Source organism: Rattus norvegicus, chromosome 1, assembly GCF_021556685.1.
Source record: "Rattus norvegicus strain SHRSP/BbbUtx chromosome 1, alternate assembly SHRSP_T2T, whole genome shotgun sequence".
In the NCBI taxonomy this organism is placed as follows: Eukaryota; Metazoa; Chordata; class Mammalia; order Rodentia; family Muridae; genus Rattus; species Rattus norvegicus.
Window position 1 is genome coordinate 262663042 of NC_141534.1, and position 15584 is coordinate 262678625.

At 40.6% G+C, this 15584-nt stretch overlaps 1 protein-coding gene across 9 annotated transcripts in view; it reads right to left on the minus strand.

Annotated features, from left to right (window-relative positions):
• Sorcs1 (sortilin-related VPS10 domain containing receptor 1) overlaps positions 1 to 15584 on the minus strand; it is a 513248-nt gene that overhangs the window by 234576 nt on the left and 263088 nt on the right. For all 9 annotated transcript variants that reach the window (NM_001438077.1, XM_087565405.1, XM_087565378.1 and 6 more), the window contains 1 exon segment: positions 12984 to 13083. In NM_001438077.1, the coding sequence (NP_001425006.1) occupies positions 12984 to 13083 (100 nt within the window).

Here is a 15584-nt window from a genome sequence, read left to right on the forward strand (position 1 = left end):
ACATATTTATTTCAAATGTCTTTGTGATTCCCTTGAGTTGGGTTTATATAGGAGGAAGAGGATAATGAATTCTGGGCTAAAGATTGTATTCATAACAAATACAGCCAAATGGTTGGGGCTGCATAATCCTCTCAGCTTAATCACATGTGCTGTCATTTGTCTCATTGGTGATTAGGTGTATTTATGACTCTCCAAGGAGGCAGCCAGCTTCAAACTCATGTTAGAGTTTCCTACCAAGGCTTGGGAGGTGGGAATAAAACTAAATATTTGTGGCCCTTGAGAAATTTTAAACCCTCCTAGAAATATAATTTTTGTAAGTCTGCAAAATTTCAAGTAGTGAAGCCATGAGAATATAGCTGTGGGGATCAATTTCTTTACAGATCTAAGACTGCTCGTGGCTCTGAAGGTGGAAGGTGGAAAAAGAGATTCTCTCCATGGAGGAGGACAGTGTCTTTGATCTGGCTTTAACCTGCTTAGATCCAAGAAACTAAGTTGACTAGAGAAAGGCAAATTTCAAGCTTGATTTCATTTTCTTAAGTTGGGACTTTCTTGACTCCATCCAAGCATAGTCGGTGAGATTCGTTTGTGGACCACTGTGATTATCCTAACACTATGCATACCAAAACAATTTAGCTGCTAGGATTGAGTAGTAAACAATTTAGAATGTCAGCAGCGTCATATTTCCAGGAACAGAAAGTGGGAGAGAAAAGGGCTGAGGAGTGGAAAGATGACCAGAGGTAATACAACCAATTTGGAATCCTTAGACTAGCATTTTAAAGTTTCTGGTTAGTCAGAAGCTACCATAACATTCATATTCTTAAACTTCAAGCTCTAAATGTACTTATCTTAAATCTGATGATAAGGAAGGAAGTTAAGTATACTCCAAAGTTCAAATAGCCTACCAGGTACTGGCCACTCACAGAATTTGACTAGTAGACAGATTTGTGTCTAACTCACAGCACTCTGGGATGTTGGTCTTTTCTCAGTTTCTATAGAATATGGCCAGTCATGATTAGCTCCAGATGATCCTGTCCCTGGCTGTACACGTAACTAAGATACTGGAGGACTGTGATGCTTGAGTCTAGAATAAACTTGTGGGAAATTTTCAATTTTTCCCATTAGTTTTCATTTACCTGAGGCCTTCATTAAAGTGGGGTGTTCCACTGAGACTCCCTGTTCACTGCCACAGTGACTAACCCCTTCCTACTCCAGAGAAATGCCTGTCTTGATTTCTTGTTTCATGAACAAAAGTAAGACCAAGACTGAGAAGAAAGCATCCCACCAGTTCCCCCGGGCCTTGAGCCAGAACTACATTGCATAGCAAGCGCTGCAGGGGCGAGGAGCACTAGATTTTAATTGGTGCCTAGGGGTGAAGGTCCCCTCTCTTGGAACAATGGGCATCTATGGTCAAAACTGACTGAGTCTTCTGTGGGAGTGTGCAAATGTCAGCAATGAACTTTCAAATGGAAAAACAAAGGCTGCGGGCCAAAGGAACATGGGCAGAATTAGGTGGTGGATTGCTCCACTCTAATCTTATGGTTAAATAATGTACTAATAAAGCATGAAAAGTCACCATACAAAAAACCTAATCTGTAATATAAATCCAAGCAAAGATATATAGCTTCAGGGTAACATTCTTCCCCAAGATCTAACATCTCCTTCCCAAGGACAAGTTTTCTAGGCATTGGAGCTAAAATAGTACAATTATTTGAGTTAAGTGAGATGGGTTTAATTTCTAAGATGAGCTGTACTGTCCAGTGACAGTGTGCTTGCTGATGGAGGGAGAAATACAGGCATTTCAGTTGTAGATAGTACCATTTTCAGGGAATGCGGGGCTCTACTTAGAAAGCAGAGTGAAGGAATATCAGGCATTAAAGAGAGCCTGTGCACAGACCCTCCACTAAGACTGCATTCCTCCTCTCATTGCTGTGTCACAATCCATCATTCGTATTTTCTCCCTTTCACGAAGTTTACCCACAACAGTGACACAGCATTCCTCCTCCTCATTTCACATGTCAGCAAAGACTATACAGCGTAAATCAACGATAAACATAAAATGACCTGGGAAAGGCATGCCTTCTAAGAAAAGAACAAGATGGAAAATATCCAGTTTTAAAACCACTTAAGATGCCAGGGCATAAAAAGAGCAGCTTCTGTATCCTTTCAAGTCCTGTGCTCACATCTACCTGCACATCTCACTCTATCTGTGAAGTCTCTGTTCACGGAGCCCTGTGAGTACACACAGGACTCTCTATAGTCTAGCAGTCAAAAACTTTGGTTTCACTAAATTGTATTCTTTCCATTGTCAATGACTGCATGTGTCCTAGCTTTGTTGACCATTATTGGCAAAAGTAACTTAGGGGCAGTGGTAAAGGGATTGTTTTATTTTGGAGATTGTACATTCCATCACTGATGGGAATTAGGGAAGAATTTAGCAGAAACTCGATGGTAGGAAACATGGAGGGAAGGTCCTGGCTGGCTTGCTTTTTTGCTCATGCTTAACCCACGTTTTCATTTAGCTCGGGAAATGGTGCAGTCTACAATGATTATTGTTAATCATTTCACATTTTTAATAATCACTTGATTATTATCTAATCGGTAAAGATGAAAACACCCCCAAAGATATGTCAACAAGTCAATCTGATCTAAACAATTCCTCAATTGAGGTTTCTTTTCACAAATGACCCTTGGCTGTGTCAAGTTAGCACTTAACTAAGATACCATGTCATATTCATGTTCTTCAATGCCAAGCAAAGTCCTCTTATGATGGTTTCATGACTGACCTAGCTTACAGACACCTCCAAGGTCTGAGAAACTTTATCATGGCATCCGCCATCTTGAACAATATAATCGCTTTCTGGTGATGGGACAGTAAACTACATAAGGTCATTAGAAATGGGGATCCACACATTTTATGCTTAAATTCATTTAATCTTTCAAAAAATATAAAATTCAGTCATTTAACAAACTATGAGTTAGTTTTTGTCTTTAGTTTCAAAGCTTATCAATGGGTGAAACTGAACAATTACTTAAGTAGTAAATACATCAAATCTATAAGAGTATATTTTTATATCAACTTGATATTAATAATATCAGCATGGCTCATTTCCTAATTTTATTCTAAAACAGTATAAAAGGTTGCAGAATTAGAAATAAATTTCATTACTACATTAGACTTGTAATTCTAATGCTCATGAAAATAGATTAAGGAGGTCGACTTAGTCATAATAGTTATATATCAATGGAGAGGAGGATGTTTAAAGGTTTCAAAATAGACATTGAGAATTCCAAATCACTTCAGGCTATCCACAGTGTTCTGTGAACATCATTTTCTCACAGAACATGCACTAAGTTTTCTTTTTCCTTTCTCCTTTGACAAATATTTGGACCTCTGTGAAAGCTTCTGAAGTCCCCAGGGGACAGTGCCGTGTGTACACGGCTATTATGATGCGTAAGTTCTGCACTGCAATTGACCTACGTTTGTCTTCCTTACCAGTCTGTATGATCTTTACAAGCAAAAATGATGTCAGACATTTCTTTTCTAGATCCTAAAGGGAGTGGGTACAAAACAGAGATGTTTTAGCTAGCGAATAACAAATGGCAAGGTATGGCATGCCATATAATTGGAAATAAGTACTAAGACTAACATTGTCTACATGTTGGCTGTGTGCATATACCCTGATTGATCTGACTCTTGTCCCAACTGCCTTGTTTTTGCTGCATTTTAGTTTAAAGAGGTTGAAAATATCCCAAAGGGGCTCAAAGCAAGCACTTAACAAATAAAGCCTTGTTCAGGACTGTCCAGCTAGGACATGGCTGAGCTGGAATGTAAAGCCAAAAAGTATCCCTGTTCTCCATTACAATAAGACATTACCCCAAAGAATGAAAATGGCACGAATTTGAGATACATGGCTAACTTCAAATGAAGCATAGCTTCTCAGTGATGGGACACGCCCAGAAAATGCAAGTTGTGAGCAAAAATGTACTTCTGCGGATAGAAGTAGAGTGTCCATTAAAGAGACAACATGCAAAGGCCAGGAATTTGTAGGTAAAGGCAGCAGGAATATTTGAATCTGCCTCTTGGGGACCACTAGAGAGCCCAGATCTAGGCTTGCTACCAACCCCACATTGGAAGCATAATTGTGCTCTCCCTCACGGTAAACCAATTTCAGCAATAAGCATCAACATCATTTACTGGTTTGAAACCACTCAGGAAGAACAGAGAGATAAGGGTAAATTGTACTCCCTCTGAAAGCCTTAATAAGTTCTTGCTAAATTACTATTCCTTTCTCCAAGAGATCTCACGAGATTCCTTAACTTCCTCTGCTGAAAAATATTTACTGTTTTATTACTTCTTTCTCTTCTACCCATTGTCCTCCATGGCTTTTCCCCCAGTGCTGTTTTGTTGCCTTTGCAGAGATCCCTGTCATGTTTCTTCTTGGCTGCCCATCTGCACCTTCTTGACCATGCCTCTTCTAGGTCTGTGAGGGGTGTGTGTAGTCAGAATGTTTTCCTTTTCCTATTAATATTTATTTCTCAGATTCATCCACACAGTGTTTCTCCACAGTAAGTTTACTGATTTTCTAGTGTCAAATGCTGCCAATCACAGCAGTGTATAGTAGTCTAGTCCCCCCTTTAAAATAATCATAGCCATAAGCAAGCAAGGTAGACATACTTCCTAACCCATGCATTGTATACTCTCCCTCGAAGGTATTTTGCCTCTGAATATCTAAGCCCATTTTATTATCCTACAATCTATAGTGTTTTCATTCTGCCAAATTTATTTAAAATAGTTGAACTATGAGGATATGAGATATATATCAGAGGTCAGTCGCCAGTAGTTCGGGGAAATGCATGCCACCTACATGTTCCTTCAAAGGAAAACTTTCTTGAAAGAAAGGACAGGTCAACCACTGCAACAAAAATGTTTCAATAGAAAATCCATTTAGCCCCTGAGGCTGCAGGTAGTCACTTCATTTCTCTAGGGCAGAAGAGCTGGTTTCATAAAAGATTCCTCTACATTGACTGTGTTTGATTGACAACACCATGACAATGCTTGGGGCAGCTCTCTCACATATTAGGGGGAGGCATCCTGACCTGAGTAAATATGGCAGATTTCCTGCAGGGGTAGGCTTTCATTTCCATCCATCATGAGAGCAGCCCAGGCTACTCACTGGAAACAAATGTTCCAGATACAGTATGTCAAACACCGGGTGATGGAAACCCCTGAGAAGCCACAGGGAGTGTGCGGGAAGCAAACATATCAGAATGTTGAAAGGAACTCTGACCATTTTCCACAGCAGAGCATAACAGGCCCAACCTGAAATAATGCATCTGACCTTCATAAAAGGGTAACGGATGGGCTTTTAACAGTAGGCCGTCCAGACTACAGGAAACAAGAGCTCTAATGTGGACAGATGATGAGACAAAATAAATAGCAAGATAGAGAAGTCGATAAGATCTGCTTCACACACACACACACACACACACACAGAGAGAGAGAGAGAGAGAGAGAGAGAGAGAGAGAGAGAGAGAGAGAGAGAGAGAGAATGGCCAGATTCTCCAAGTCATCTCTCTATCCTTTTACAGATGACAATCATGCACCACTATCTTCCAAGAGCCAGTCGGCAATATAAAACATCACAGTGTGCAGGAAAAGACTCTTAAGTCATAAAGTTTGCAGAAGGCCTATTGAGGTTGAACTATTTCTGTTTTACTAACATCATTTGTTAAAACTGAGTAAACTTAAAATATCAATTTTTACTTTTTGTAAAGGTGATCTAAACTTAGGAAAGACTGTTCCGTGTGTTGACCTATCACCTTTATATTTATTTATGTATTGGCTGCTTTCATACTTTTAAACGCAAACATTGTTACTAAAATTCTGTTCGTTACACCTCAATAATCATAAACATGTTGTGCATGCTCATGTGTTATGAATCACAGATTGATCACTATTTTTTATTATAGTAGGCATGAATTAAATGTGATAGACATACCATTTTACAAACGAGGGATAACAGAGGATACTAATTATGGAAGTAATCATCAAAAATGACCAAATACTACTTTAAATAGTCCACAAATTAAAACTATAATATGTAAGTTTGTATGATTAATTCTATGAAATTTGGATAATTAGGTGACATGATGGATGAAGAAAGAAGGAAGTGAATTTTTATACGCCCCTACCCCAATGTCACAATTCATTCTTAAACCAGATTTTCTAATTATATTTAACTGCCAGTGTGTGATGGCCTAGAGTTAGTTGAGAAGACAGTCTCAGATGAGGAAGTAATTGCCCAGATCCAGGGGACTAGTGATCACACCAATAGATAACCATCTTAATTGCTGTTGATGTGGGACGGCCTGGCCCACTGTGGGTGGCACCATTCCCCTGGGCTTGTGGTCCCAGGATGTACGATGGAGCTATCTAAGCACAGTTTTCCAGTGGTGGAGCAATAATATTGCTTTATGTATTCTGCTTGAGTTTATAATGTGTTGTGTCTTCAGCTGCCTGTCTTGGGCTCTAACCCTGACATTCTCTAGGTTAGAATAAACTCTAATCTGTAAATTTAAATAAACCCTTTCTTCCCTTATGTTTCTTTTGGTTGTAGTTGTTGTCACAGCACTGCAATGAAATTAGAACATCTTAGAATATATTTTATATTTATAGAAATAATGGATATTAGTTTTAGAAACGCTGCACTACATATTGAAATACTCAACTAGGTACTTGATACCTAATGTAACATAGTGAGCAATAATTAAAGAGAGTGGGTTTATGGATATCTATTCATGAATGACAACATAGGTGCTTTAATTTATTCAAAACAGTGGCTGTTGAGGGTACCCAGACACATGCATGTGTGTCCATACATGTGAATGCTACTTTCTATCTACACTGTTCAGAGTTAAGGAGCTCCCGTGAGTCTAAGGCCCCTGATGCTCTGTCCTTGCTTCAAAGAGAACACCCTGCAATTATAATGTCGCTTGTTTAAAACCTACATGGGTAACTGTTGGAAAATCACTCACAGGAACAATACACACACTCACACTCACACTCACACACCACACACACACACACACACACACACACACACACACACACACACACACACACAGAGCATGCTTTCTTGGATTTTTGTTTTAGTACTCAAGAGGAAAGCTGGAAAATGTTCAATGGACTAGAACAGCATAAACCCTGAGATGTATCCAGGAGGAATAAAAGGAGATGGGTTTTGCCTTCAGCTACGGTAACTCAGGTTAGGTGGAGGCTAACAAACACTTACTCACTAAATAAAGTCACTTTCATTGAGATTTTGAAAATGTTCCTTCCACTCTGCTCTGACTTCATGCACAGCACCTTGTAATGAATGAAATGCATGCAATTTTGAGAAAATTGAAGGAAAATAGATGAGCTTACATACAAAAGGGCAGATAAAGAGTTAGGGTAAAGTGAGGCAGTGTTGTGTGCTCACCGCGGGAACTGTCACATCCACTCTTTGATGTATTATACAGTGCCCAAGTTCCTCTTGGCCTCTCCAGATAATATGGACAGAGTGCTATGCAAAGTCCTGGCATTTTAAAGATTAATCATGTTATTCTTAGTTATAAAAGATACAATTACCCATCATGGCCTAGAAATGACTAAAACCTATGGGGATTCTCTGCTGTTCATGTGAAAAGGAACTTAGTTAAGGCTGTCTTCACAGGCACTACCTATTCCAACAGGAATTCAAGATTTAACCCACGTTCAAGTCATATACTTAGCTATCTACTGAGTGCCTACTGTATACATCAAGAGCTATGTCACCATGATGAAGAGTAGATAGTTGATTGTGGCTGTTCATGTTATTTGGGATATTGTGTTCCTAAAGGGGAGATCATTCTACCCTGACGCTCCAGCATGGTTTTCTGGCACAGATTGAGTGACATTTAACAGGTGCTTTTAAGGTCCCACAATCTTTGCTTTTCTTTTGCCTGGTGCATGAAAGTCTCTAGCCTATGAGGGATTCCATTTTTGTATCTATTAAACGAATGGGTAGATTATGGAAAAGACCTTCTTCTAAGGTCGGGTTCAACCTGCTTTCCTCAGCAATAAGTTTGGAGCACTCACTGATCACTGGCCATACCTTTTTCCTGACCCCCACGTCACACACATGACATGTAGACCCTCTAAATAAACGGCATCAATAATTAAGTAAGAGGCCCAGGGGGTAACAAAGTCTTGGAGAGTCAATCATCAAACACTATTTTACAAAGTGTCACAGACAGCATGGTGATTAAAGCCTAAACATCTGGAGAAAATGCAAACAGTGCTTAATGCTGACAGGTACCAAGAGACTAGCAAGGATGATCAATGTCTTCTGGGGAACAAGGGTCCTATTTATAGGGCGAAAGCCTTAGAGGAGTCTCTCAGCAGGCATAATATTAATTAAGATGTGATAACAGAAGAGAGAAGGAGTAGAGACTCAAAAGCGACATAAGAAATAGAAATCTAACACTGTCTTGTTTTTTTTTTTTTTTAAACTCCCTGCAAGGAACACTGTGCAGAGACCACAAGATTATAGCGCCTAAATGAATTGGCTGCAGCAAGATAAAATTAACAAGTTTTTTTCCTCTTTCTGCTTCCATGTGGTTTTGTAGCTTTAATCTTGAGGACGGTACACACGTCTTTTAAGGGAGGGCAACTAAAGTTGGTTGGGAACAATACGACAAGTATCACTGGTAAATCAAGCAGAGGAAAAAGACTTTTTCTTTTTCTTTAGAACACAAATAAACTTGGCAGAGGATTTGAAAGTGGGACTGTGAGACTTCTACATTGCTTTTGCATTTCCTTTTATTTGTGAATATCAGCTCTCCCTGTGGCCCTCTGGATCGCAGTTTCAGGTATGTGTTAAGTCATTCTCATACTCGACTGTGTGGGTAGCCTTGAAGCCTCTGCAGACACAAACAGGCCGAGGGATTCCTTTGGAACTGGACATGTGCAAGTGTTTTCCTGTGGCACACTGTGTGACACAGCTACCCTGCTGCTCCTCCGGCACTTGGAGCCACTCAGCCCTGTTCTTTGGATACTGTCTCATACATGAGAGACAAGGTACAATGTTCTTTCTACAAGAAAGTCTGAATGAGCCAACACAGTACATAGGGGCAGGATTTCTGAGTCTCCTTCGTCAAGATATCCAAGACTAACATATGATGTCGTGACAACTGTTATTGAACCAGACATATCTAAGGAAATCTGTTGTAATTTATCTCAAACTTAAGAAAGGGATAGGCAGTTTCATTATCAATTTAAAGATTAAATGGGAGGGTTTTTTTTAATTTTTTTCCTGCACTCTGATCCCAGTGACATCATTAAGAAGCTGCCTGCGAAGCTGGCCTGATGCCCACTGTTTGAGACACGATGAATAAAGAACTGTGCTTGTATTCACAAACAGCTAAAAATAGCACAAGAATGCGAAGACAAACAGGTTTCTGGGAACACAGACAGCTATGCGGATGCGGATGTTGTCTGCTTTGTTTCAATTGTTCCCACTGATGCAAAACACACAGGGGAACATCTGATACGTGAGAGGCTAACTTGTCAGCGTGTGCAGTGCGGGAGAGCCGAAAGACTCAATAACATCCTTTCTATGATGCGCCTTTCACTGCAGTTTCAGAAGTTCTGAACTGAAGTAAGCTGAAGAGCCTTTGCCCTGTGTGATTAATGAAGGCTGATGATGTGCTGTGTTCTCCTCCTCCTCTTCATCCGACCTCAACATTATGTTTAGGGGGAAAGATATTCACATTTTAAGATGTTGCGGGGCTGGGGATTTAGCTCAGTGGTAGAGCGCTTACCTAGGAAGCGCAAGGCCCTGGGTTCGGTCCCCAGCTCCGAAAAAAAGAACCAAAAAAAAAAAAAAAAAGATGTTGCACAGCGTCAAATATCTTCCTCTCAGTAGATTTATATTTCATGGTGACAAATTTTCTTCAAAAACAGAAAAACTGTGCAGAAATTCATTGCTATGCCAACTGTATTGGTTTTGAACATTCCCCATCTTCTAATATGTCCAATATGTCACACGTCTACCAGATCCTCGGTGGCCCTGAAGGCCCTATTTTCCTGCAGAGGAAACTGTGCCCTGGCTTAGGTTCATTCAGGAACATTGTAATCCAAACATTACAGGATGAAGTCTGCCTCTGGAAGCATCATACCTGAAGAAGCTCTTCTCTCACAGTTCTGGACAGCGACTTCCATGTTTCTGGATATACTCTTTGTCACGAGTCAGTTCAGAACATCTAAGTGTCCATGGACAAACGTTTAGTGTAAAGTAAGTGGTCAGTACAGGCTAACTATGCACCCCATGGTATTTGGCAGAACAGATTTCATAGAAGTCTTCTGAATGTTCTCTTGTGTCCCACTTCAGCCATTCTCCATCTGGGAAGGAAAACCGCACTCTAAAAATCTGGCTCTTAAAACAATGTTGGTTTGGGGACCTTCACCATGTATCCATCAGCTACAGAAATCACTATAATCAATATTTGGCACTGCAATCTTAAAAACCGTGTTCATTTCAAATAGCATCAATAGCGCAGAAACTATCACTGGAAAAGATCACTTCTAAGAGCTCTTTCAGCCAGAAATTCCCATCTTTCCTATAACATGTTACAAATAAAAAATGACTTGGCCAAATCAAATGCCAGGAGGAAATAGATTCAAGGACGGGACAGCCACTGCTGATTCTTAGACCCCGGGTCTTCCCTTTCGCCATCACACTGCCTTTACTATCATGGAGTGTTTGGGGTGGAGCTTGGGGTACTGCCTTTCCCTTTGTTAAAGGATGCACTCCTGCAACGGTGCTAGTGTGGAGGTCTGAGGACGACCTATTCTTCCCCGCCACACATGTGTTCCAGGTGTCAGGCTGGACAGCTAGCTCCTCTACCCACTGAGCTGTCTTACTGTCCCCATCTCTCTGTTTATCTTCAAACTTCATTGCCTCACGTACAGTTTATTGATTGTTAAATTAAATTTACTCAAAATGTGAACTAGAACTAAAATCAATAGAGGAGATGAGAATCCATTTAAAGCCAGAAAACAACTAAATCTCATTATGAAACTGAAGCCTAGCGGTTCAGCTCCACGTCACAAGGCTCTCCATAGCAGATCAAAGGAGTTTAGATGAGATTATTGATGACGCCCAAGCAAAGAGTCAATAAGCGATACCGAGGGCACAGCGCTCCTACTGAGCTGTGCTGTCTGATACTGTGGTCCACCGTCAGATGCAACTATGCAGATGTAAGTTAATTAAAGTTAAATGAAGTTGAAAATTCAGTCCCTCAGTTATATTAGCCACATTTAGAATATTCAACAGCCAGGGCTTGCTAGCGTCTAAAGTCCTAGACAGCTTAGAAGAAAATTCTGATTATCACAGAATGTTCTCCTGGACACTCTTGATTGTAGGGGATAATCACCACTGTAACTCCCTATAATTTTATGAAGCAGGAAGAGCAGGGTGTTGAGAAAGGAAAATAAAGAGCAAGCATTGACTATGCCTGGAATGCCGAGCACTTGAAATGTCTAATTCCATATATAACGTATAGCAGTAGCCATGAGGCGAGCTCTCTCATTATCCCTCGTTAAGTATGAGGACATTGCATGAGGACAATGAAGTGAGTTCCTGTAGTTATCTATTCAGTGTTGAGCTCAGATGGGATTTTACTTAAGCCCCCTGAATTCAGGGTCCATGTCCATCTGAGAAGTCTCACTTACTGAAGATCTTGATGTGATTGGCGCCAGAGGGAACAGCAACTTTCCACTGGTGCTTATAAGTACTATATACAGTACGAATGTCAGACATATGTGAATAGTTTGTAAGACATTTGAGACCTGATTAAGAACAGGGATGGAAACAGGATAGTACCTTTGGGACCCACCTGATCCATTTGATATTATATTCAACTTGAAAATGGCAGACCAGAAGACAGGAACTACTGAACCTCCTATCAGCATCTATGGGTGCTCTGAGATGAGAGACCCTGAAGAACAGTTTGTCGTGGTCACAGAATACAGCTGAGGGAACAATTATGGGCAGCGCTATGCTGGTTCTCGGTGGATGCTCTTTCTTCACCTAAGGCTGCTATGCTGCGGCTTTACGTGACAGGGTTCAGGATGTGATAATACAAGTTCATAAAACGGATAGATATGTTGTTATATTTCTCTACCTTTGAGACATTCGTCATTTACAGTCTGAGACCAAAGCTTTCAGAAGAGAAGTTCATCCCACACAGTTGGAAAAACCAGAAACGACTAATACAGTAGCAAATTTGCAATTGCCCTAGAGGAAGCATAGACTGCATAGTGGATTGCCACCTGCAACGCTCAGATGGTGGCAAGGTGTTTATTCTCCCTGAACCTCACTCTTATCATCTTAAATATGAAGGATAATGCCTAAGGAAGCTCACAGCTAAGATCTGTGAACAGATTAAATCTACTTAGCAGATTTTATTGTCACATGTGATGGCTCCATCTTGACGGGTATGGCCAGAACAAACTTGACAGATTACATTTCTAGAATTCACTAACTGCTGCTGGATCGTGCCTCCCCTGAAACTCTAGCTAATCTGTGTATTCTACGTCAAGGGGAAAATAAGTGTGTGGGTTGAAATTCACTTTCATTTGCCTACTTGCACCTGTTTCTGTTTTGAGATCGGCATGGCAAGAATGTTTACAGGACAACAGCAGCCTCCACTCAGCAGGACTCAGTCCTTCAACTGCCTTTTTTAAAATGCAATATCGGGCCTAGTCCTCAGCCTGCTCCACTCACAGCTGCAGATTGAAAAATCCTGAGATGGCACGAGTTTCCCCACCTTAAACACATCTGCTTATTTTTGCCCCTCTATCCTTGCTTTACGTTAATGCAGTTTTAGGTAAGCAACTGTGGTTAGCCAAAGCAAGGAGTCACGCCATGACTCAGTAGCGAGCGATATCCATGGCTTACCTTACGCTTGTTGGTTGGGCACACATAGAGATAGCTCAAAATGGTCTTCAACCCCACTTTATCATTCAGCTTCTCGTAGGTTGTCCCATAATCGGTTGACCTGTAATTCAAAAGAAGCTTTAATGAGCACAGAAGTATACGTCACTTGGCTGCTTGTCAGGGTAATGCATGCTTTACATTGTAGAATGGCTCTCGGGAGGCTTCTAAATGATTCATGCCGTATATAATGATGCTTAATTATGTACACAGCGGCATCATGTGAGTGGTTAGCATTTGCATTTAAATTGAATTGGTAAAAATTAAAACGCCATCCCTCCCCTGCTCCTTAAAGTATGCACTTTACATAATGGATGAGATTCATTCACAAAGATTAAGAAATGAGGGCAACCTATGAATTGACCACAAAAATAAAAGCATTTTTAGTTAGCTATGACATTTCTAAACCTTCGCTTTATCTCTGACACAGCGTAAAATCAGGGTGTCCCGATTCATCTACAAACCATGCTTTCATTCATGAGTCATAGGATATATGGATTGTTACTTCCCATCAAGGTCATTTGGTCTGAGTCCATTATTTAAAAACAAGGAACTATCCTCTGATCAAGTAAAATTTCACACTCTTCCTGATGCCCTTGGCTGGTCCTAAGCTGTGTGAGTTCAGAGGGCATCAACTCTTGACCCCGAGGTCCTTTAACTCCTGTCATTATTTAGCCACTTAACAACAGGCTACTAATTCAGATAAAATAAATCAGATTTATCGACTTTTTAATGTAGGTCTACTTTGTAGTCTAAAATTGTAAGCCCCTGTCATCATCGTAAGATGGTATGGCACTGTAGGGGCTATCTGAGTTCAAATAAAGTGACAGATAACAGCAAAATGACCTATGCCAACACAATGGCTGATAGATGGCTATTGAAGGTTTTAATACAGGTTCCGGCCCTCTGCTCTGGGTTGTTTTAATTTCACTTCACCTTTTAAAAGATCATTATTGAAGGCTACAGCTCTATCATTTTTCTCTCAGCCTCCTTTCCTCACAAAGGAAGTTTATAGTGAAAGCCATGGTGTGATCCATATTGGTGGAGCTGACGAAACACTGCAGACTTTGTGTGTGCTCAATAGCAGACAACAGCACACAGTTCCTCTCGCCTCACCTAAATAACAACAAGTAGATGGGCAGAATGTGCTGTGAGCAACTCGAAAACATCAACAGGACACAATAAATGAGGAGGAGGAGAGCTGTGATAGCCTCCTCACTCTCATACACTAGGGACCAAGTCTGGACATTAGGAACATGCTTAGTCTGCGAGGTGCTTGCCACACAATCACGATGGCGTCAATGTTAATCTCAGTACACAGGCAAAGTCAATTGCAGGAGTGGCAGCAGATCCCAGGGGTTTCTGTTTATCCAGTGTAGATGAAGTTTGCTCCACGTTCAGTAAGAGACTTTGCCTCAAAAAAAGATGAGTGGGACCAAGGAAAACATAGTATTAGCTTCTAGCTTCCTCACACTAACACATGTGTACACACCTGCATAATGAACCCACACATGATACACTGCACAAACCCACACCAAAAAATATGGAAAGCAATTGAGAAGACACATGACCTTGCTGTGTGACCTTCACGTGCACATGCACATGTGTGTACACATACAACACGCGAAGAGTCGACTCTAGTGTAGGTACCAAAGCCATAAAGCTCCTTAAAGGCATTACTAGAATCAATCATTTATTCTGACTTGGTGTCAGGACACTTCACATGAACATATCACACAGACGGTACCAAAAGACCAGTACTTTACAGGACACAGATAGAACCCCATCACATGGATGAATGCGGATTAAACGACAGGACCTGAAAGAATCTGTATGTTTTGAAAGGAGATGACTTAGGAAAGAGAAGAAGTCAGAATCTCAGGGACTAGAACTGTGTTTTCCAAAGACAAACATAACTGAGTTAATTCAGGACTAGTGTCTGGACCTCCTCAGTCAGACAGGCAAGATATCCCCTTGACAGCCAAGAAGGTCAGGGCAGGCTTCAGAATTCATTCACAAAACATAAAAACATTTCTTGTTCTATTCCTCTCACACAAATCCATTTCTTTCCCCCAAATTCCCACTGTATATGAGCAGACACACTGCTACTTTCAAAGAAGTATTAGGATTTCTTTCCTCACCCAGTCCATGATTGATTGGATTTTTCAACTCTCTTCCTGGTCATCTTCAACTGATATTTCTCTACTTGGGTTTCCTTGTCTTGTAAATTGGTTGGCTTTTTCCAACTCATTTGTGTGTGTGTGTGTGTGTGTGTGTGTGTGTGTGTGTGTGTGTGTAAACGTGTAGGTGCGTGCACATGCATGCACATTCATAGGTGCAAGCGAATGTGCTCATGTTTAACTCTATCCTAACATGAGACATAATAGAGTAACTCAAATTTACAGTAGCAAAGTTTGGAAAAAATATTAGTTTCTTGTCTGTGCAACACTTTATCTTCAAGAACAAACGAACATAGAGAATCTCTCTGGGAGATGGTGAGAGAAAGATAGAATGTGCCCATGTTGGCCCATTAGTAAATCTCACCTAGTGATGGATGAAAGTATA